The 22,171-nt window shown below is 38.9% G+C and overlaps 2 protein-coding genes across 4 annotated transcripts in view; one reads left to right on the forward strand and one right to left on the reverse strand.

Moving 5' to 3' along the window:
* LOC5568352 (cadherin-89D) overlaps nucleotides 1-22,171 on the reverse strand; it is a 182,896-nt gene that overhangs the window by 134,329 nt on the left and 26,396 nt on the right. The window lies entirely within an intron of this gene.
* On the forward strand, nucleotides 1,548-3,298 carry LOC5568351. The gene is made up of 3 exons (XM_001657955.2): nucleotides 1,548-1,923; nucleotides 1,989-2,921; nucleotides 2,982-3,298. Exons 1-3 carry the CDS (start codon nucleotides 1,894-1,896, stop codon nucleotides 3,153-3,155), a joined length of 1,137 nt encoding a protein of 378 aa, XP_001658005.1. The 5' UTR covers nucleotides 1,548-1,893; the 3' UTR covers nucleotides 3,156-3,298.

Consider the following 22,171-nt stretch of genomic DNA (forward strand, 5'->3'; position numbering starts at 1 on the left):
AAATTAGGCGTATGGGAGTTATAAGGAGTTATAAGGAAAATTGATTGTTTTTCTTATGTTTTGAATCAATTTGGACAAGTAAATGAATGTAGCTCTATCATATGAATATGATCTACTGAACACAGAAGGTTTCATGCTGATTGGCTATGTAAAACGGTGTATAATCCACTATGGCTACAACTGGCGTATGGCCAAAACCGGTGCTTCTACCCTATTTGAAACCTTCAAGTAGACATGTTCATGAGAGGATTTTCCATAAATTGATCAGATGGAGTTAAGTATCTAGGGATCATGCTAGATGAAATCTTAACTTTCAAAAATCATATTGAAGGCATTCAAGCCAATTGTAATAAATATATAAAATGTCTGTGTCCACTTATTAACAGAAAATCAAAACTTTGTCTTAAGTACAAGCTTTTGATCTTCAAACAAATTTTCAGACCGGCCATGTTGTATGCTGTACCAATATGGACTAGCTTTTGTAATACCAGGAAGAAAGCTCTGCAGATGGCCTTCCTTAGCCGTGTGGTTAGATTCCGCGGCTACAAAGCAAAGCCATGCTGAAGGTGTCTGGGTTCGAATCCCGGTCTGTCCAGGATCTTTTCGTAATGAAAATTTTCTTGACTTCCCTGTGCATAGAGTATCATCGTACCTGCCACCAGGCTTGATAATTCTCCTCAACATCATCAGAGTTCGGTGACATACTCTAGAGCAGCGTGCTGCCAGTGCCTCTTTGCGAGGGAGCCAAAAAATGCTAAGCAGCGAGGCAACGAAAAATGAGCGAGGAAGATGCAGCGCAAAAAAAAGCCGAATTAAATTCCATCAAAAAAGGGTGCTCTCACAACTCCCCGAGGACTGTCTGTTCGGGCGGCAGACTCGAGAGTTCGTTTGAAGTGTGAGTGATGGTGAGCATCGCAACGAGAGAGAGAGTGTGTCTGAAAAAATCCTCGCATTTTTCTGCACTCTCACTCGAATCGCTTGAGGATCTGTGTTGAAAATTTTGAGTTTACTTTTTTCTCCTCAGAAAAACGGCAAAATCGCCTCCTCTTTGCATCGCAGAGGAGTTTCTATCAAGCCTGCCTGCCACACGATATACGAATGCGAAAATGGCAAAGAAAGCTCTCAGTTAATAACTGTGGAAGTGCTCATAAGAACACTACGATGAGAAGCCGGCTCTGTCCCAGTGCGGACGTAAATGCCAAGAAGATGAAGAAGAAAGCTCTGCAGAGGATTCAAAATACAATTTTGAAAATGATTCTGAAGCTCCCTCCCGGGTACAGTACTAATGAGTTGCATAGAATATTCAAAGTTGAAGCATTGGATCAAATTTTGATTAAAATTATGAAAAATTTTCGACAAATCGTTGCATATAAGTGCTCTACATATTTAGGTTATGTTTATCGAAAAGAGTTTTCATTTACCTTCTCTGCTTCTACCGCAGATGCAATTTCAACGCGTCTGTATCTGTCAGCTGATTTGCCACTGTGGTGGCCGACATGCGCTCTGCGGAAAGTGCATTCATGTGTTTACATCACCGATTTTGTTGACGTTCCACTGCGAAGTCATCGTCCGGCTGTAGCGTTTTTCGATTTTGCTTTCGCCGAATGAATTTCCCCGCATCTTCGCATCGCAGTCGGCGGCCAGTCAGCTGTGCTCTGCATTTGTGTGGCGAACTTGACATTCACCTGACGAAGCAAGCCGAAATTTATTGCGTATTCACGACCAGTTTCTGCTTCTGTGGTGGCCAACTAGATCGCAGATAATCGAGAAGAAATTACGCGTCGGTTTGCATTCCCGAAAGTGGGTAATAATTTGATAATTAGGTGTAGAATAGGGACAAACCGTTATCGTCGGAAGAGTGTGACGAAGAGAACCAGTGCCGCAGCCGCCGAAATGTTCAACATTAACGATCTGCCATTCGAGGTTCGTGACTTGATTGGCCTGGCTTTGTTTTGTCTAATTCGCGTGTTTCTGATTCAATCTTGCAGATACTGTGCGATGTGTTTGACTATTTGACGCTTGATGGCATAAAAACCGCTGCTCTCGTGTGTCAGCGATGGCATCAGATAATTTTCTCCGAACTGTACATCAAACGCTTCAAGTTGGTCATCAATCTGAACGAATTGCTACCTCAGTTGAAAAAGATGCTCCAGACGCTGGAGCAATCCGACCGGGAATACAACAGCATTATCCTGAAGGTCAATCTTGGCAGTCCGCTGACCGAAGCTCGTCTCAAGATTCTTAAATTCGTCATTCGAATGATTGCGCAGTACTCGGAGTCCCTGTACTTCAACATGGCTGACTTACGCCTGGAATCTTGCGTTTCCGAGCGATTGCTTCGCAGCCGAAAGCTTCAGTTGATCGATACTCGCGCCAAGTACATCCCTCTTGGGATGGGCCTGAAAGAGTCAATGCTTGCTGCGATTTGCGAGTTCGCTCCGGATCTAGTAGACCTCGTTATCGCCGAGATGAACATCAGCAACCCAAAAGCCCTGGAAAAGCTATCTTCTCTGACGCAACTCAAGCTTCTTCTCATCAGTGACTACTATCCCTACGGCAAACCGCTAGTCCCGCCCATCATCCTTCCAAACCTGGAAAACCTCTCGCTCATCAACGTGACCGACGATGCCAACTACTTCTTCAAGGCAGACAACCTGAAGCGATTCTTCATTCACACCAACGGGACGGACGCCGCCAAAACGATGCAATCGGCAGCAGACAATGTGAGCAGCGATGTCAACCGACTCTGCGTGCACTTCAGCGCCCGATCCATCCTTGCGGATCAGATTTTCGAGCACTTGCAACGCTTTCCGCATGTAACGGCGTTCGAATTGGGCGGAGTGGCCGTACCGGCAGACGCACTGAAGTCGCAAAATCCAAGCAACCGGTTGCACAAGCTTATATTCGTGCAGTGTCACATGGTAGGAGGCTTTGGAATATCGAAGTCTACTTTGATCTTTTTATTATCGTTTTGTTTACAGGAAACCCTCTTTTTGGTGGGACTACAGGAGAAATTTCGATTCCTCCGACAATTGGTGTTCGATTCGTGCTTTCTGTTCCAGCCAAACGAGGGATTCCGGAGGATCGAGTACCACGATTTGGAACCGCTGAGGCGTGCGATGCCCAGCTGCCAGGTGATGCTGGATTATGATTAGGTAGTGCTAGGTGCATGATTCGTTCATAGGAGATTTAATGATCATAACATAATTTTTTTTATTAATTTGTTAGATACAAGTCGAATGGAAGAAAGATTTTAAGAGTAAATGAAATATAAAAAAAATGTCAGCCCGTTCAAAAACATTCTATCTTTTTTTAATAGTAAACCACTCACTCAATCGAAACTTTTTCTTTTCTCTCTTACCAACTGCAACAGAACCTGCGTCTCAGCTCAGTGTTCTTATTTTTTATCTTAATAAAGGAGATTTTTGCCCTGGGTTAGTTTATCTTAGGACCAACGGATTCACTTCCCGTCCGAAGGAAGACGGCGCTATAACTTTTTACGTCATAAGCGACTATCTCGGGGACGCAAATTGCCTATTAACTGAGTCAGTGAGTGTTACCTGAAAAGAGACAAAAAAAAATAATTGAGTTATTATGCACTATTCAACAATTACACTTGAATTCTAGAAAAAATGGGTGTGCCCATAAGGAATTGAAATCAAAGCTAAATCGAAATCGAATCGAGGCAGAAGGAACATTACAAATGTGTTTGTGTTTGCCCATTTTTGTAATTTGTTTTATTTTTTGGTACAGTGCAACGTCATTATTGTCACAGAATTCTGTTTGTAAAGACAAACCTGCGTCTGTTCATAGAAATAGAAACCGAAAAAAAGAGAACATCATTAGGCCTATGAAATCACACAATGGCAAATGGAATACCCTCGGGAGGAAATTTTCCTTTCAGCTGTCTGACCCCGACCCATACATTACTGAGCGTTGGTGTAGAAAGTCGGCGCCCACGCGTTGCCAGAACGTCATCATTGAGGAAAGCCGAGGAATGAATATTTATGATTTACGGTGAGAACCGAAGTAGGCTCTGTGTCTGCCAAAGCCTTTCTTCGCACACCGATAAATGGAGTCTACTCAGCGGCAGATCCCCATCGCAGTTGGCGGTCTTCGTCGGAACAATAGTTCGGCGCTGGGAGATGGCAACCGTATTGCTCACTTGGAATTTTGAACCACTTCTTTGGACTTCTGTGCGATGATGATTCCCTATCGCAATCGCAAATGGTGGGTGACAACGGGGCGATAGATTTATCTTCCCCTCATCGGGTTGCTTTGTTTTTCACTTTCTTTGGTGGCGTGCGGTATAATTAACCGCCGTAGTACTGTCGGCTCACGCAAAATTCGCTTCGGTTCTTCGGCGTCGTCAATTTGTGAGACGATTGTTGTGAGGGTTAAGGTCGTTAGGCGTCATCTTAATTTGATTTATTCCCAGTTGCGTTCGAGGCACTCCGGCTACCGACCGATGATGAGAGATTTCACTTTCATTTGAGAGCCAACGTAAGACGCGACGACGCACAGTGGCGGAAAGCAGGACAAAACGTCAAAAATTGATATCAAAATTTAATATTCAAAATATTTTTACTTGCGTTTCGATTAATTTAGCCGAACAAACAGTCAAATTTTCAACTAAATTGAAAGAAAATTGATTCGTCGGGATTTTTTGGAAGTTATAAGATGTAATGTCAGTTCTTCAGTTTTTGTCACCGTTACAGTAATGCGGGGCCTTTGTTCGCACCTAACAAAAGAAGCGATATTGGCTTAGACTGCCAAGAATACGTAAATTCCCCAACTTTAATAAAATTGTTTATGTTTATATCTGTCAACAACTGACTTAATAAGGTGTTAAACCTATAAGTGTCGTAAGGGTTTTTGTTGCGTGAGCCGAGAAAACCCCGCTATGAACTGTTGCCCCGAATAACTCTATTGAAATATATAGTCCCTCTGCCACTAAACCGAATAGCGTCTTCCGCTGTTTTACTAGCTCTTAATTTACCGAAAGTTTAACTCAGTGGGGTAACTCGGTGTAATACGCCCTTTTTCATTTTCACGGGATTGAGGTTTTTTTTACACATAAATACGATCACATATCTTAAATATTCGCGAAACAATGACGTTGCGCATATATGTTATTTGAGAAGTATGAACAATCAATAGAAATTCTAAAACTATCGAAAATCAGGTTTTTGGTTTAAAATTTTGCTTCTGATAAGCAAGCCTCAGGGTGAATGGAGCCCATTCTTCGCTAGTGTACTTATAATAAAAAATTTACCGGAAGACGAATGCTAATGGACTCTTTTAAGCTTAGCAGGTGGAGGAATACTCCTTGGAAACATTTCTACAACGCTGTGGATCTTTTATCTATAGAATCAATTCCACCGAACATGACGAATTTTTTTTAATTTAATTTTTGTATATTTTTAATCGCCTGAAAATTTGCATACAGATTCTTTATGACCAAAAATGCCATTTTGCACCTTCAGACCGCCATTTTGAACCACGCCTTATTTTTGAGAAGGGCGTATCGGAAAATGCATAGCAAATCTTCAAAAAACTGTAACTCGAAAACGGTTTGTCCGATCGATTTCAGATCTTCTACAAAGTTGTAGGACTATATGGAGAAAAATATGCACGGTAAAAAAAAGTTACAGATTATTTTTCATTTCAAAAACAAAATTTTAAAATCGATTTTCTCCAGAAACGCAGTTTCGATTTTTTTTATTTTTGGATATGTTTTAGGGGACAACTCATGTGATTTATTGCACAATGTTTCAAAATGTAAAAATTATGGACAAAAAAGTTATGATTTTTAAAAAACAAACAGATTTTGAAAAAAAAACTCGAAATAGAGGAAAACAATAATTTTTTATGTGATCATTTGAAAGTACAGAAAAATTGCAATCGAAAAGTGCTTAAGTATTTTTTTTCTAGGTTGCATCAATTTCGAGATATACTCATATTTATATAAAATTTTCAAATAAAAAAGGAAAATAGGCCCTTTTCAAACATATTTCGTGTTTCTCCATTCCAGAAATATTTTATTTTGATTGAATAACTCATTACGAAAAAATGATATTTGTACAGCTTCACGCACAACAAAAATAAATGCCTCTGTAAAACGCCTCCTTAATCCACAATATAATGCTGTATCTTCTCTCGTAGCACGCCAATTTCACAGGCAAATAAACGTCACCTACAATCACTGTTGATACAACACTAATGCTCTCACATTAGTGCACATAGGTACTTCACACCACGAAGTTTTTGTACCGCATTTTTTTCAATGATGATTGCTACAGTGATAAAACTTGACAACATAGCGCATTATTTTTGTACCCATGAAGTACGTTTAAAAAAAGGCATCGTTTTTCTTTTATTCATTTACCATGTCCAAATGTATGGGTATGGGAAAAACGTGTTTGTTCATCATACTTACTAACACAGGCAAAAGTGACAAAAATTCTTGTGGAGCCTGTTTAGTAGAATGCCTGTAAATATACAAAAAGATGAGTAGTACTGTTCCTTTTAATTCTACTATTGTATCCTTCGACAGATACGCGTATTTCAACCTCAACTGTAAAGTCGTCTTCAGTATTGTGTTCTTGACTTGACTTGGTTTGTGTTTTTGAAATCAAAATAAAATTTTCCGGAATGGAGAAACACGAAATATGTTTGAAAAGGGCCTATTTTTCTTTTTTTATTTGAAAACTAGTGGTCCCGGCCTGGGAGGGAGAAACCAATACAAAATTTCTCTACGTCACAGTGAGCCGAGATTTTGCTGTCACGAACTGTCACAGTGAGCCCGGATCTTAGAAAATGGACAAACATGATAAAAGCGCGTAATTAGCCTAAGTATATTTTTGCATTTCATCAAAAGTAGCAAAAATCGAATAAGAATCAATTCATGCACATTTAAAAGTAACGTCACGAGAGCACCGTTAATTCTTATTGAATGTAACGTATTGTAATGAGGCTTTTTTTACTGTTTTTATTAAAACAGAAAATTAAACGCATAGAAAACTGTGGCCCTTTTTCAATGTTTGTCCAGAAAGATCAAAGGCACACAACTGAAACACAATTGAAAACTAGCGATTTTCACTAAGCCTGCCTTGATTGTCGTTGGCAAACTGGAGTTATCTTGCAATTTGGAAAACAATTATATTCAATTTCGTGTGTAGTATCGGTGCCTCCCTTCCAGGTCCCGGCAAACTTCGTTTTGCCATCAAGTAGGCTGTTAAAAAACGCCATGGAGCGCTCCGTGCAAAATGGAAGTTCCGTTCACTCCTGTTTTTTCAACTTTCCCGTTAAATATCCCTTGCTTTTTATATACACAAACACTTCGGAACACTTCAGGAACATAACTATGGAAGAATCATTCTAATCCGTCGAGCCGTTCTCAAGCCATTTCGTGAATACAAACACCACTCCATTTTTATTTAATTAGATTTTATATAAGTATGAGTATATCTCGAAATTGATGCAACCTAGAAAAATTTTACTTAAGTACTCTTCCAATGCATTTTCTGTGCTATCAAATAAACACATAAAAAAATATTGTTTTCCTTTATTTCGATTTCGGCAGCCATTAGACCACCAACTCCGTCAAATCAAGTTCTTGTTGGTCATATTGTGCCAAAAAAGTTGAGTTCCTGTTGGTCATATTGTGCCAAAAAAGTTGAGTTTTTCTATTGGTTTACTCTCACTTTAAATCATCATTATCTGGCTGTCTAGTCATTAAACGAAATGGAATTCCCTGATTTTTTCCAAAATAACAGTTCAGCTTCGAAACACTTAAGCAAAAAATAAACAAATGATAAATTTTGAAGAATTTTTCACTTCACTGAAAAAAAAACTATTCGTTCCAAATGTGTAAACAACTTAACTTGGTTATTTTGATTTAATTTCCACGAAAACCAAGAATACTTATCGAAATGACAGTTCCTTTTATCATCAAAGTCAGATATGAAGAAAATTGTTGACTAAAATTTAAGAAGAAAATAGCCTTCTCTTTAAAGTGTGATTCAGATTAATGGACATCAGCGAAAAACCCAGATATTTTTGCTGGAGGCCGTCTTGAAAAACTTTAAAACTCCTTCTATAAACAAAAAAAAATATATTCGCAATTCTTCAGAGTAATCGCACATGAACTAATCCTTATGAATATTCATGGAATAAATGCAAAAATTGGCAAAAAAAATAATTGTAGGGTTTCTAGGAAAAAATGCCGAGACGATTTTTTTTAAACTCTGGAATAAAACTTTGTGGAAGAAATCCTGTAGTATCCGTGGGAAATTCCCTAGACGTAACAACTGAAAAATCTGCGAAAGTATTAGTTTAAAACATGTGGAGAAATTCCTGGGATATTCGCTAGGATTTTTCCAGAGTAATTTCTGTGAAAATTACTGGAAGTAGTAGGGCTTGAAGGCTCTAGGAGTTTCTGAACCAAATGCTGAAGAATAATATCTGAAATATTCATCTAAGCATCCCTTGAGAAATCGCTGGTAATATCCATGACGGAGTACCTGAAATTATAAGGAATCTCTGAAGAAATCACCAAAATTCCTTAACCATTTCTCGGGATCTGAGGAAAATATCATTAAGAACTTCTGGAGTAGTCGCGTAATAGTCTCTTGTAGGTTTTCTTGGAGCCTCTAGACAAAAAAGTTTCTTTAGAGACCATTTTGATTAAAATAGAGACTTTAGGGTCTCTACGTCAAAAATAGAATCTCAAAAGAGCTAAAACTGCTCATCTGAGAAACGTACTATTTTTCGCACCTGTTGTAAGTTTTACTCTTTATTTACACAGTTTATTATTTTTGTAGACGTGAAAAAATGTATAAAAACCATGTTTCATACGCTCATGTTGAGTATCGTCAACAGGAACTGGGAACTGTACTTGCCTTTACCAACTTGGCAATCTTATATTCTACTTCATTGTCTAAGCATGTTTTATGCAGAATAAATAAAAATGACTAAACAATTAAAGGAGTGAACATTGCAACAACACATTGCATTTTCGATTGAAAAGATTTTGTGTCACAAACAGAACATATTTTGCGATATAAAATTCCATTATGCCCGAAATTCACTGAAAATTCCAGGTTTCTCCAGGTAGTAGATAGGGAGCCGGATCCTATTCTTGGCACTTTTGATTCACTTCGGCAGTGGGGTTTTTTGAAAGCTACAGAGCTCATATTTGGCCACAATAAACGTCGTACTGAAACGCTCCTTATTGCAAAGTTTCAGACCATTCGGTCGAGAAAAACCCCCCATGCCAAAGTGAATCATGGAAGTGCCCAAGTGGTTCTGCACCCTACCCTGATTATGAAAATGAAACCTAACAAACCCTGTTACGGTGAATAATTCGTGTTACACGAGGGGACGGACCTGGTGTAGTGGTTAGAACACACGCCTCTCACGCCGAGGACCTGCGGTCGAATCCCATCCCCGAGACTTCCTTCGGAAGGGAAGTAAAGCCGTTGGTCCCGAGATGAACTAGCCCAGGGCTAAAAATCTCGTTAATAAAGATAGAAAAAAAAAATTGTGTTACATTCTCTTCATAATTTTTGTAGGGGAACTTACGTATTTTCGGCAATCTAAGCAGCTAGACTTTGAAAAAGGCAATTATACTCAATAATTAAGCACAAGAATTAGCAGGAGACACCTGAAATACACTTGAGCACTCTTCATTCATTGGTTATTACACACATAACACTATTTTGTTCTCAAAATCATCTGTTTTTCCTCGCCAAAGTCACGAGGCACTTGTTCTATTATCGGCAATGCAATTACTATTGTCGGCAACAAAAATGTTCAATTCGGCAATCCAAAACTGTGTAAAACCTAGCTTATGTATTGGTTACTTTTCGCATGTGTTGACAATGACTGAAATTAAACGTCACTCATTATGTTCAACTCGCTGAAAGGGCCAATGCAGAAAAATACAGACTACACTGAAAACAGCGTTGCAGTTATAAATACAGTAACAAAGAATCAAATTGAATGGACAACGCCACTTAATTTGTGCAGACTAAGGCGCCGTCCACACATTACATAACGCTGTAGCGGGGTGGGAAGTAAGCTCAAATGTTGCAGCTCATACATTTTTTTTCATAAAAAGACCGTTACGGAGGGGAAGGGGGTCGAAAATTGAACAATTTAGCGTTACATCATAAATGGACACAGCCTAATTTCGTTTTCATTTATTCCATCGAATATATTTTTGCATCAAGTCTCACTGTGTTATAAACTTGCAGCAGGTGCGATTCTAACCAAGAACCAACCAACCAACCAAAAACGTGCAGCGTGACGTCATTGTTAATTGGTTCATAATATGCTCTGCAAGGAAAATCCACGGAACGCAATTATTGGATAATTTGAATTTCAGAATTGCGTTTGAATTGCGCGTAATATTATCTGCGCGTTACTGCCACCGCTGGATGTTGATTTAAAATGAGCGCCGGAATATTATCCCTTTTATTCACTCCTGATCCACACCATCCGTCATTCAAACAACACGCATGACTTTTGTCGTTACGAAAGGAAGAAATCACAAAAGAGAAAAAGATGGACACACCGTCCTCTGGTTAGTGCCGACGACTGTAACTCACCACTTGCTACACACTGGTTTCACTTCTTTCGTACTATATACCATCAGGATCACTAGATCATTTTTTCACAAATTTGTTCGAGATGGATAGGAATGACGTCATCAAACAGCTGTCAGTTTTCGGAATATATCACCTTCTCAATATAGTAACCGTGGTAATCCTTGAAATCTCTACAACTACAGTCGAAATTCGTTCGTTGAATTATCTTTAAGTGGGCTACGTTTCAATTGGGCTTCCGTTAGTTGGGCTATAGCCCACCTAAAACGAAGGCAAACGTCATTTTCTGACATAAGATGCAATTTATCAATGTTGGTAGCTCTTTTTTTGTTTTGTGGGCTTCGTAGCCGTGCGGTTAGCGGCGTCAGTCGTTCAAGCGTATTGCGCCACGAGGCGTGGGTTCGATTCCCGCTCCAGTCGGTGGAAACTTTTCGTCAAACGAAAAATTTATCACTGGGCTACTGGGTGTTCCGTGTCGTCCGTTGCCTAATGTTTGTGATTGTTCAGTCTGTGCAGCCTTTGGCTGAAGACGGTGTAAATTGTCTTTTTTATGTTATTTGACAACTCGAAACTCAGCCCGATTAGTCAAAGTATTGCACAAAGTGGGCAACAGGTTTAGCGCAACGAACGAAGGTTGACTGTACCATCAAAATAATAGATTCATAGAACTAGTAGTTTATTTTTAATAAATCATCGAAAAAAGCTTGAAAAAGGCCTTTTTAAATTGTCACTTTTAGAGCTTCACAGATAATCTCGCTTTTAGGTGGACGAATACTATTTAGAAATCTCACATTCCTGTCCATCATATTGGAAAGCTCTAGGAAACTTGAAAGGAACACGATTCTCTTGATTTGTTCTTATTGCGTATCTATTCTACAGGCAACGAACTGGTCTATAGAAATTCATATATTTTGCCTTAAGAATGATGGATCGATTAATGCAATACGAAAGCTGTATGAATCGGTTTAGCATCACCCCACTTTAATGCGTCGATAGAAAAGGGGAGTGCGCACGAGCCTATTGGTCGCAAGGTTCTTGGTTCGATTCCACGATGCCGCGAAAACTATTGTTGTTTTCAAATTTCGAATTTTCATTAGGGGTTCCTATGTTTATCGATAGTTCACTTTGCTGAGTGTTGTTTGTTTGGTCAAATGTCATCCCCCCGAAGGGGTGAGTTTGGGCCAATTTTCGTACGTTTCCTATTTAGAGGAAAATAATCAAATTTCAATCATTTGTTCAGCATTGGCAAAGTATTCTCTTATTTAGCCTGTTATGTTATCATGCAAATTGCGAAAGTTGTTTAGAAATAAATGAGGACTTACACATTTTTGGCGAATTCTCACCCCCAACGACGGTACTTGCGCAGTTGTTTTTAATTTTTTTAAATGCAAAAGGTAAATTATTTCACCGTGAATTGAACTATTCGCTGAATGGCTCGATATGGCTGTGGTATGTAAAAGTTGCTGCTCTTGAATGCTCTATCACCATGTTATTACCGAGAGAGTGAATGGTAACATAAAAAAATCGATTGCGATGTTTTACGATTTTTTGTTGGTTCATGATTAGCACTCTCCGAATATTGTTCGATCAGCTTATTCAGATCAAAATCCAAACTTTACAATTAAAATTTATTTGCGTTCATATTATTCTCAGTGTATGAGAAAATCAGAATAGACCCTTTGCAAATCAATTCACATATGACTTGACACATAAACATCATCCTCTGATTCGCGACTACGAAGCTGCTGATGTTTTCTTCGGTTTTCTGTGAGAAAAACAAGGAGAGATGTTTTTTGCTTTTTTTCACGTACACGATGACAGTTACTTACGAGGTTTTCCGTTGGTGCGAGTGCTTTGTGGAATCTCTTTTTGCTTCGTAGTCGCGAATTGCCTGTAGAACAACAGGAGTGTTGCCAAAATAGTTAACCTTTTAAAAGACGTATGTTTTATATGTTTCTCAGTATATTGATGTTTATGCGCTACAATACGCAGATTAGGAAAGTATTGAAAGGCTCAATTATTACCAATGCATGCTTTGTTGCCTAATTCCAATAAATTAATGAGTTGTGTTTGACTTTTTCGATGAATTTAAATTGTGAATAATAAATACACCGCAATTGAATATGGTTTCCTGGCAACCTTGTCCAGTAATAAAAAGTGATTGCCGAGGAAATCAAAGTGCATTAATTTTAATATGTGATTTGAAGCATTGAAATTAAGTATTTTCGAGTGCTTTATATACAAATCGAAAGTTCAATAGTGCATAAGTGATCGGTGCGTCGTTTTAGTGAAAAAATTGGGATTGGAGCGGAGAATTGGACCGTTTAAAGTGGTGAGTTTTTCTTAAGCAGTTCTTGTGTTGTTTTATTCGGCAGCTCACGAATGACGATAATTTCGTATGCATTTATTTCATTTAATGATTAAACCCATGTTATATAATATTTTTGTGAAAGATGAGATTCACAAGGAAGATTATAGTTCAAGGAATATGTTGAGTACATTGAAGTTAACTCTTGTTCCGTAGATAAATTTTGACAAGGACAATAAGTTAGTGCTGCCGAAAATACCCTCAGGGTGCCGAAGCCCTCATTTACCCTATCTACCGTATTTTTTTTTTTTTTTTATAGTAGAAGAAAATGGACATTCCGGTTTGTACAGGTATACCACCCAACTGTAAGAAAACAGTTCATCTTATTGCAATCGTTTTGCATAAATAGATTTGTGAATCTTTCGTAATGTTGTCAGTAATGCTTTTTCGAGTTTTTTCATCACATTGCAGTTATTTTTCAAGGAGTTTAAGAGGGTTGTTCGAAGACAAAAGTAAGTAACCGTTAGATAACTTACTCACTATGAGCTGAAGGTGGTGGTCTAATTTGACAGTATTTTTAGTATCATTGGTTGACACAATTTTTAAGGATGGAGGGATTGGATTAAGCTATTTATTCTTCATATTTCAATGAAGAGCTGCTTTCGGAGCCTCGAGTACAAAACAAATTAATAACTTTTTGATTAATTTTTGTTTTATACTTTCTCAAGCAAGTCATATGATATTGTATGTTTACAATTGCAAAAGCTTAAGGTTGATATAATCAGATCAACCATGACCAACAATGAAAAAAAAATATACATACAGCCATTCCATGAAAAACCGATCTAGTGGATCTCCGAATTCCGTGCAAATTTGCTATTTTGTTCCTTATCCGAAATAAGGATACACGTATTTTTGGATTTTTTGATAAGGGTGACCATTTCCGAAATAGGGTGACCAGAAAAATCGCGATTTTGCAAAAAAAATATTTAAAAAAAAATTATAACTTTTGAACCGTTTGACCGATTTTCAATCTTTTTGGACGAAATGAAGGCTAAAGATTTTGACTTTTCGGGAAAAATATAAAATTTCACAAAAATTGTGTTTTTTTACATGAAAAAAACTCAATAGTTTCCGTTTTTTCGTGTTTTGAAGGCCTCGGGACCAAAGGGGCAATTGCTGCTCTCATTTTTTTCTTAAAAGTTCAGAAAATTTTACGTATACTGTCAAATTTTCAGCGATGTATGTTTTTTAGTTTTTGAGATATATTTTTTTGAAAATAAAAAATCAGTCATTTTTCATCGGCACACACTGTAGATCTCAGCGCATTAGATTTGTAATGTTTAAAAAAAATCATAACTTTTGAACAGCTCAACCAATTTCCAATCTTTTTTTATGGAATGAAAGCTTAAGGTCTCAACTTTTCAGAAAAAATAAAACAAAATAGAAAACTTTGAAAAAAAAATTACATTAAAATATATGAAAATTTCTAAAAAAAACTAGAAATTTTTATAATTTTTCACGTTTAAACATATTTTTATCATATTTTTCAATTTTGTCTGAATAGTTGAAATTTTAAGCTTTCATTCCATACAAAAAGATTGGAAATCGGTTAAGCTGATCAAGAGTTATGATTTTTTTTAAACATTACAAATCTAATGCGCTGAGACCTACAATATGTGCCGATGAAAAATGACTGATTTTTTATTTTCAAAAAAATATATCTCAAAAACTAAAAAACATACATCGCTGAAAATTTGACAGTGAACGTAAAATTTTCTGAACTTTCAAATTGAATTTTCTGAACTTTTTGTGAAATTTTATATTTTTCCTGAAAAGTCAAAATCTTTAGCCTTCATTTCGTAAAAAAAGATTGAAAATCGGTCGGACGGTTTAAAAGTTATATTTTTTTTTAAATAAAAATTTTGCAAAATCGCGATTTTTCTGGTCACCCTATTTCGGAAATGGTCACCCTAATCAAAAAATCCAAAAATACGTGTATCCTTATTTCGGATAAGGAACAAAATAGCAAATTTTCACGGAATTCGGAGACCCACTAGATCGGTTTTTCATGGAATGGCTGATAGTTGTTTTATAATGTTTGCTTGCCAGGAACTTTACAGGTGTGATACCTTATAAAACGCGAAATACCCGTACCCATAGATTATGCAATGCATAATCGCATACCTTCAAGGGTTTGTTAGCAAAAATAGTAACTTCAATACATTTATGGAATTACACCAAATCCATCGAATTTATCTACTCTAGTTGAAATTGTAGATTGTAATACACAGTTCGAACGAATCGTGTAAATTTCTGAGACATATAATGCACATAATTGGAGCGGCTTTTGATAGACGATCGTTTACCCTACTTTCCCCCTCTTGAATTTTTCTTCTTCTTTCTGGAGTTGCGTAACAATTGGAACAAAGCCTGCTTCTCAGCTTAATTGCACTTCCACAGTTATTGACGGAGAGCTTTATTTGCCTCTGAAAATTTAAGCATGATTGAATGATTGCTTCATCAATAACATCGAAATATTCGTATGAAAATTTAGATTGAATCATCAAACTAACCCCTATGACTAATACGTATGATCTGTAAAAATTTACGTAGAAAATGGAAGAAGCACATCAAAATTAGCAAGCGGTGAAATTTTCAGCCATTTTGTACAATTCTTGAGGTTTTGTCCGACTTTCGCATGAAAGCCCACCACTGTGCGGCCGACGGACGACGAAGGAGAAAGGTAAAAGCGAATGAGTGAAAAATCTCGCGCAGCTCTTAATTTGCGTTTGGGGCGCGTGGCCTCTGCCACGATGACGATGACGAAGTCGACGATTGTTTTCCGGTCGGAACTTGAGCAGGGCCATTGTTTTCCTGCAATTCGTCGCTTCGCTCTCTCCCTCGTTGCGTTGCGATGATGACGCGGTGATGACCGAAGACGCACCTTACGCTCTATTGTTTTACGATGACGGTTTTCGCGAAAATGCCACTACACTTTCGATGCACCCACTGCCACCCCCATTAGGCTTAAGTCGGATGGAGTTGGTTATGGGAGAGGTGAGTGCTTCTATTATGGTGATTATTGCGTTTGCCGGGTAAGTAGTCGTCGCTCTGCCAGGTGGATTATGAGTAGAGAGGCGGGCGGGTTTATGGGCGATGAAAAAACCTGAAATTAGCCAATTAGTTTCGGTTTCGATTGTTTGCTCTGATGACGATGACGATGGAGGGGCAGAGCGTGGTGCTTTTCTTATTACCTTATATCTTTATGGGGAAATGCTAATTGGGCGATGGATTTTCGGAGGCTTTGTTTGGCTGAAGAGCGCTTGTTCTTTTTAGCTGTCGAAATGGCAATAAACGAACGATTCGAAGTCGGTATTTGGGTGGAGAGCTGGTTTACGTCACAGTTTCGGACTATTGAATGATGAAGCGAAATGATTTGCATTATGATAAGTCGTAACAATTTCAACTGAGCTTAATTTGAGACGTTTCCAAAATCGAGCGATGAACTATTGTTTGCTTTGCCTAAATTATTCAACAATTTACGATGATGAACTTACATCAGAGGCTCGGAATCCAATCTCAAGGATGTTTTATATTAAGATCCACATATAAGTAAGGATCTGAATCTACGATTTCGATTCGATTCAAGGCTTCCTTATACGCGGATGTGACATTTTAACACTTTTTTGTAATGCGTTAAACGCATATTTTAGTACCTCTTTTATCATTTTTCAAGAGGTAACACGTGAAGCAGACATGCCATAAAAATTCCATTCCAAAAACCGAACATTTAACAATTCCCATGCCAACGACCCATCAGAATCAATTGGAGCGAAATTGAAACATGGCCCTCGGAATATAAACAAACAATTGAATAAAATTATTCCCATTCGCTTTGGACTGAGCTGTCGGATGCTGTGTAGTAGACCTCATTCGATTGGAGGCGGTGGCAGCAATCGTAAAAACCGGAGGCAGGCGAAGAGTAATTCCCGAGCATTATTAACAGCCCTCCAGGGTCCTCTTGGCACAAACCGACAACAACAAGAGCCATTGACTTTCCTCCTTCCATCCAACCCCGAAAGCCCCACAATCATAAAAACGGATCGCAACAGGCGCTGACATGGGTTAAAATTGTCGAAATGTCATTCAGCTGTCAAACTCCACACGTGCGCTTGATCCCACTTCTGTCACATTTCCTGTTCCTGATGTGTTTGCTTTTATTGACCCAATTAACGGCTCCCGACCACCTGATAACTATATACATACGCAATGAAATTAATTTAGTTCGGTTCGCTACAATTACCTTCAATTGGTTACGATCGAGAGGCCACTCAGCAAAATGGTTTATTTTTTACTGATTTCGCTAGATATAAACGAATCCCTCTCTCCAGTTTGCCACTTCTACCAGTTTTAGTACCTACTTGTGGAAGTGTGGTTTCATTTAACCAAGTTACGAAGTGCGCGCCCTCAAAAATCTAAACTCATCTCGATTTCGCTTTCAACGTCAGCATCGACCAGAGGAAGAAGAAGAGGGAGAGTGTTAGTGAAATTGTTTTGCTTATCTTTATTACCCTGGACGGCTGCGTTAAAGATGATTAGTGAGTGGCAGCAAGCATTACCGGTGGTCATGGAAATCGACCCGCGCCGAATTGCACCTGACGTCCATTGGGTGAGCAGTGATGCCAGTTTTGATAAATTGAAGACTTTCCACGGATTTCTACAATAAATCCAGGAAAATCGAAACATTTTTTTCCTGATTTTGTTCAACATGTATTCCCATGTAACCACAAGTCCGCTTATTCACCTCTTTGGCCTGATAGGGTTATTATACGGCCAATATAGGGCATGTCAGCTCTATACTACCGTGAATTGCAAATCAGTCCTATCTGCATTTTGGTCGAAATTGAGTTGAGTTCGGTTTCCAACATATCTTCCAATGTTCTTTCAATCTTCTGGAATTTTTTGAATATTCGTACTGAAAACGAGTTTGCAAATTTCACAGCCCATTTTCTCAATGCCTACTTTTTACAGATGGGACTGACTTGCGATGCACGGCAGTATATGAAACTGAAATCAATGTTATTCACCTAGCAGGCATTTTCATTGTCTTTCACATTTTTTTTAAATTCTTCCCTGTTTTAATTTTCTTCTTTTAAATTTTAGGAACAGAACATATTACTGGATTGATACTTGAAGAAATGTATTCCGGAAAAATCTTTGAAGGAACCCTTGAGCACTCGGAGAAACTGTAAGAGAAATTCCTTTTTTCAGATTTTTCAGAAATCTTAAAACAGTGAATGTTGAGCAGTCAATGAACATTTCAAGTGCGTTGTGGTCAATTCTGACCAAATTTATGGGAGGGTTCTCTGGATAAATTGCTGTAGAAATCCTGGAAACAATTATGAAGGAGGCAATTATGAAATTGAGAAAAAAAATGTTTTGAGGAATAAGTTTTTTTTAATGAATTTGAAGCATGAAGAGGCAGTAATTGCTCAGGCGCAAGAAGCTATAGAACAGAACAACATGCGACGGTTCTACGAGTCCGTAAATGGTGTGCGGAGAAAAACAGCGCCGTCTCCCGCCATGTGCAACGACCGCGAAGGAAACTTGCTGACGGATAAAACAATGGTGGCCGCTAGGTGGAAAGAGTACTTCGAGTCATTGTTAAACGGAGATAATGGAAGTGGATCTGGTAGCAGATTTCAAATCGATGACGATGGACAGGCTGTGGAGCTCCCGGCCGAACTTCTCAAACACGGAAGTGAGCAGCTGCACGAAATCCTCCACCGTATCATATTGAGGATATGGGAGGAAGAACAAATGCCTACTAGTTGGTTGGAAGGTCTCATTTCCCCTCTGTACAAGAAAGGGCATCGACTGGAGTGCGCCAATTACCGAGGGATAACACTCCTTAACCCGTATCCGACCGGGTTAAGAAAAAAAATTCAAAAAATTCTCGTGATGCTATTTTCTATCCGATTTGCAAACTTCTTTCACTATATGAAATCCAAACTCTTCTATTTTCCTTTGCTGGAGAAAGTGGTTCAAAATTTTGCCTGTGGCCGGAGTTATTCCGGTGTCCTCCTGGGTCAAGTCGGGTGAAAAAATGATCAACTTCCTTTCCTGAACAGTTTTATAATACTAAACTGTCATTTAACTACTTAAGTTTTGTAGGAACAGTCAATCGTGCAACATGAAAGATATTCAAGTGATTTAAGGAGTCACTTTCATGGAAGTTTCCTTGAAAAAACTGAAATATGCCTTCCGGAAGATCCGGAACATCCGTAAAAGTGGTCAAATCGTTAAAAAATTGGAAAGCCGCGGTTTTTTTTTTCAATTTCACTAGTTTTTAACATACATGGACAAAACCAATGCTTTGAGTGCATGAGAGTGCAAAAACCCAGTATGGCCATCCGGAAAAGTGGACAATTAACGTCACTTACGTGACCCATGTGACTCTAGTTGGCTACTGATTGGTACCCCGAACGATCCGGAACATCCGTAAAACTGGCCTTATTATAGAAGATGTCTCGGAAATTCTCGTTGTTTTTTATTACACTAGTTTTCTACATTCAAGGACGAAACTAATAAATAGAACGTTTTATGATCAGCTATGGCCACTTGGGGGGTTTCCATGTATGTTGAAAACTTGTGAGATTGAAAAAAAAAACCGCGGCTTTCCAAGTCATTTTTAACGATTTGACTACTTTTACGGATGTTGCGGATCTTCCGGTGAGCCCCCCAATGGCCATACAGGGTCTTATGCACTCAAAGCATTATTTATGTCCATGTATGCTGAAAACTAGTGAGATTGAAAAAAAAACGCGGCTTTCCAAGTCATTTTTAACGATTTGACCACTTTACCGGATGTTCCGGATCTTCCGGTGAGCCCCCCCGATGGCCATACAGGGTCTTATGCACTCAAAGCATCGTTTATGTCCATGTATGCTGAAAACTAGTGAGATTGAAAAAAACCGCGGCTTTCCAAGCCATTTTTAACGATTTGACCACCTTACCGGATGTTCCGGATCTTCCGGTGAGCCCCCAATGGCCATACAGAGTCTTATGCACTCGAAGCATTGTTTATGTCCATGTATGCTGAAAAATAGTGAGATTGATAAAACCGCGGCTTTCCAAGTCATTTTTAACGATTTGACCACTTTTACGGATGTTCCGGATCTACCGGAAGGCATATTTCAGTTTTTTCAAGGAAACTTCCATGAAAGTGACTCCTTAAATCACTTGAATATCTTTCATGTTGCACGATTGACTGTTCCTACAAAACTTGAGTAGTTAAATGACAGTTATGTATTATAAAACTGTTCAGGAAAGGAAGTTGATCATTTTTTCACCCGACTTGACCCAGGAGGACACCGGAATCAATCAACAGTTTATTCATCATAAAAGAGTATTATACAATAAATTCCTTATTCTACAAAAAATGAGTTCGTTAGCAACTTTCAACATTAGATCGATTTTTTAAGTATGTTTACAAAATAGTGATGATGTTATATCATATTGATTTTCATTTAGAGGAAAACAATCTTTTCAGATAAAAAACCTCTTACTTGAAACAATTAAAAAACTTAAAAGCTAGGACCCTAACACTAATTACATAAAGCACGCAACATATCAAAAGAAGAACTTTCACATTTCTGATAATAGTTTGATCTAATTCTATTGCAGTACTGATCTAGGGTTTCTATATGACTAATTTCATGTAATTCGCTGGTGCTAAACCAAGGAGGTAAATTATGAACCATTTTTAAACATTTGTTTTGAAAAACTTGTAGCTTTTTCCTATGAGACATGGCACACTCGGACCATACTGGAGGACACCGGAATAACTCCGGCCACAGGCAAAATTTTGGACCACTTTCCCTAGCATAGAAAAATAGAAAAGTTTGGATTTCATATAGTGAAAGAAGTTTGCAAATCGGATAGAAAATAGCTTCACGAGAATTTTTTGAATTTTTTTTCTTAACCCGGTCGAATATGGGTTAATTCGGCGTACAAAATCATGTCTGGAATTCTGTTCAACAGATTGAGACCGTATAAGGAGTCCTTTGTCGGCGAATACCAAGCTGGTTTTCGAGAGGGCCGATCAACAACGGATCAAATGTTTACCCTGCGTCAAATCCTAGATAAATTCCGGGAGTACAACTTGCAGACTCATCATCTGTTTGTAGATTTCAAAGCAGCGTACGATTCAGTGAAGAGAAACGAGTTGTGGCAAATTATGTCCGAACATGGCTTTCCGGCGAAGCTGATTAGACTGATTCGTGCAACGCTTGATGGATCGAAATCAAGTGTGCGGGTGGTGGACGAGATTCCGTCATCGTTCGTAACCTTAGATGGATTGAAACAGGGTGACGCTCTGTCTAACTTGCTGTTTAACATAGCGCTCGAAGGTGCTATCAGGAGAGCCGGTGTGCAGAGAAGCGGTACCATTATCACACGTTCTCATATGCTCCTTGGCTTTGCGGACGATATCGACATCATCGGGATTGACCGTCGGGCAGTGGAAGAGGCGTTCGTGCCTTTCAAGAGGGAGACAGCGAGGATTGGGCTTACGATCAACACCACAAAAACGAAGTACACGATAGCTGGTGGTCAACGTGGGTCCGGACGTGTTAGTGGTAACGAAATGGTGCTAGGTGGTGAAAAGTTTGAAGTGGTGGAAGAATTTGTGTATCTTGGAACACTGGTGACATGCGATAATGATGTTACCCGTGAGGTGAAAAGACGTATTGCAGCTGCGAGTCGGGCTTTCTACGGGCTCCGTAACCAGCTGAAGTCCCGTAGCCTGCAAACGAAAACAAAACTCGCGTTATACAAGACACTGATCCTTCCGGTTGTCCTATATGGCCATGAATCATGGACATTGAAGGAAGTCGACCGGAGAGCTTTCGGGGTGTTTGAACGTAAAGTGCTGCGAACAATACTCGGCGGTAAACTAGAAAACGGCATCTGGCGGCGTCGCATGAATCACGAGTTGTACCAAGTGTATAAAGAGGTGGATATTGTCAAGCGCATAAAACACGGCAGGCTGCGTTGGGCTGGTCACGTTGCCCGTATGCCGGAAGTACGACAAGCAAAGATAATATTCAACAAAGAACCCGGACGAGGCCGCCGACTTCGTGGCAGGCCGCGCACACGATGGCTTTTTGCGGTTGAGGAGGACTTAAGGGCACTTAACGTTCAGGGCGACTGGAAGCGATTGGCCCAGGACCGAGCCCAGTGAAGAAGA

This window comes from Aedes aegypti, chromosome 1 (assembly GCF_002204515.2).
Source record: "Aedes aegypti strain LVP_AGWG chromosome 1, AaegL5.0 Primary Assembly, whole genome shotgun sequence".
NCBI lineage: Eukaryota > Metazoa > Arthropoda > Insecta > Diptera > Culicidae > Aedes > Aedes aegypti.

Excerpts from the sequence above, each read along its gene's own strand:
- LOC5568351 (XM_001657955.2), top strand. The coding sequence starts at position 1,894 with ATGTTCAACATTAACGATCTGCCATTCGAG. Across the intron at positions 1,924-1,988 it reads TTAACGATCTGCCATTCGAG|ATACTGTGCGATGTGTTTGA; the intron begins GTTCGTGACTTG and ends TCAATCTTGCAG. Across the intron at positions 2,922-2,981 it reads TATTCGTGCAGTGTCACATG|GAAACCCTCTTTTTGGTGGG; the intron begins GTAGGAGGCTTT and ends TTTTGTTTACAG.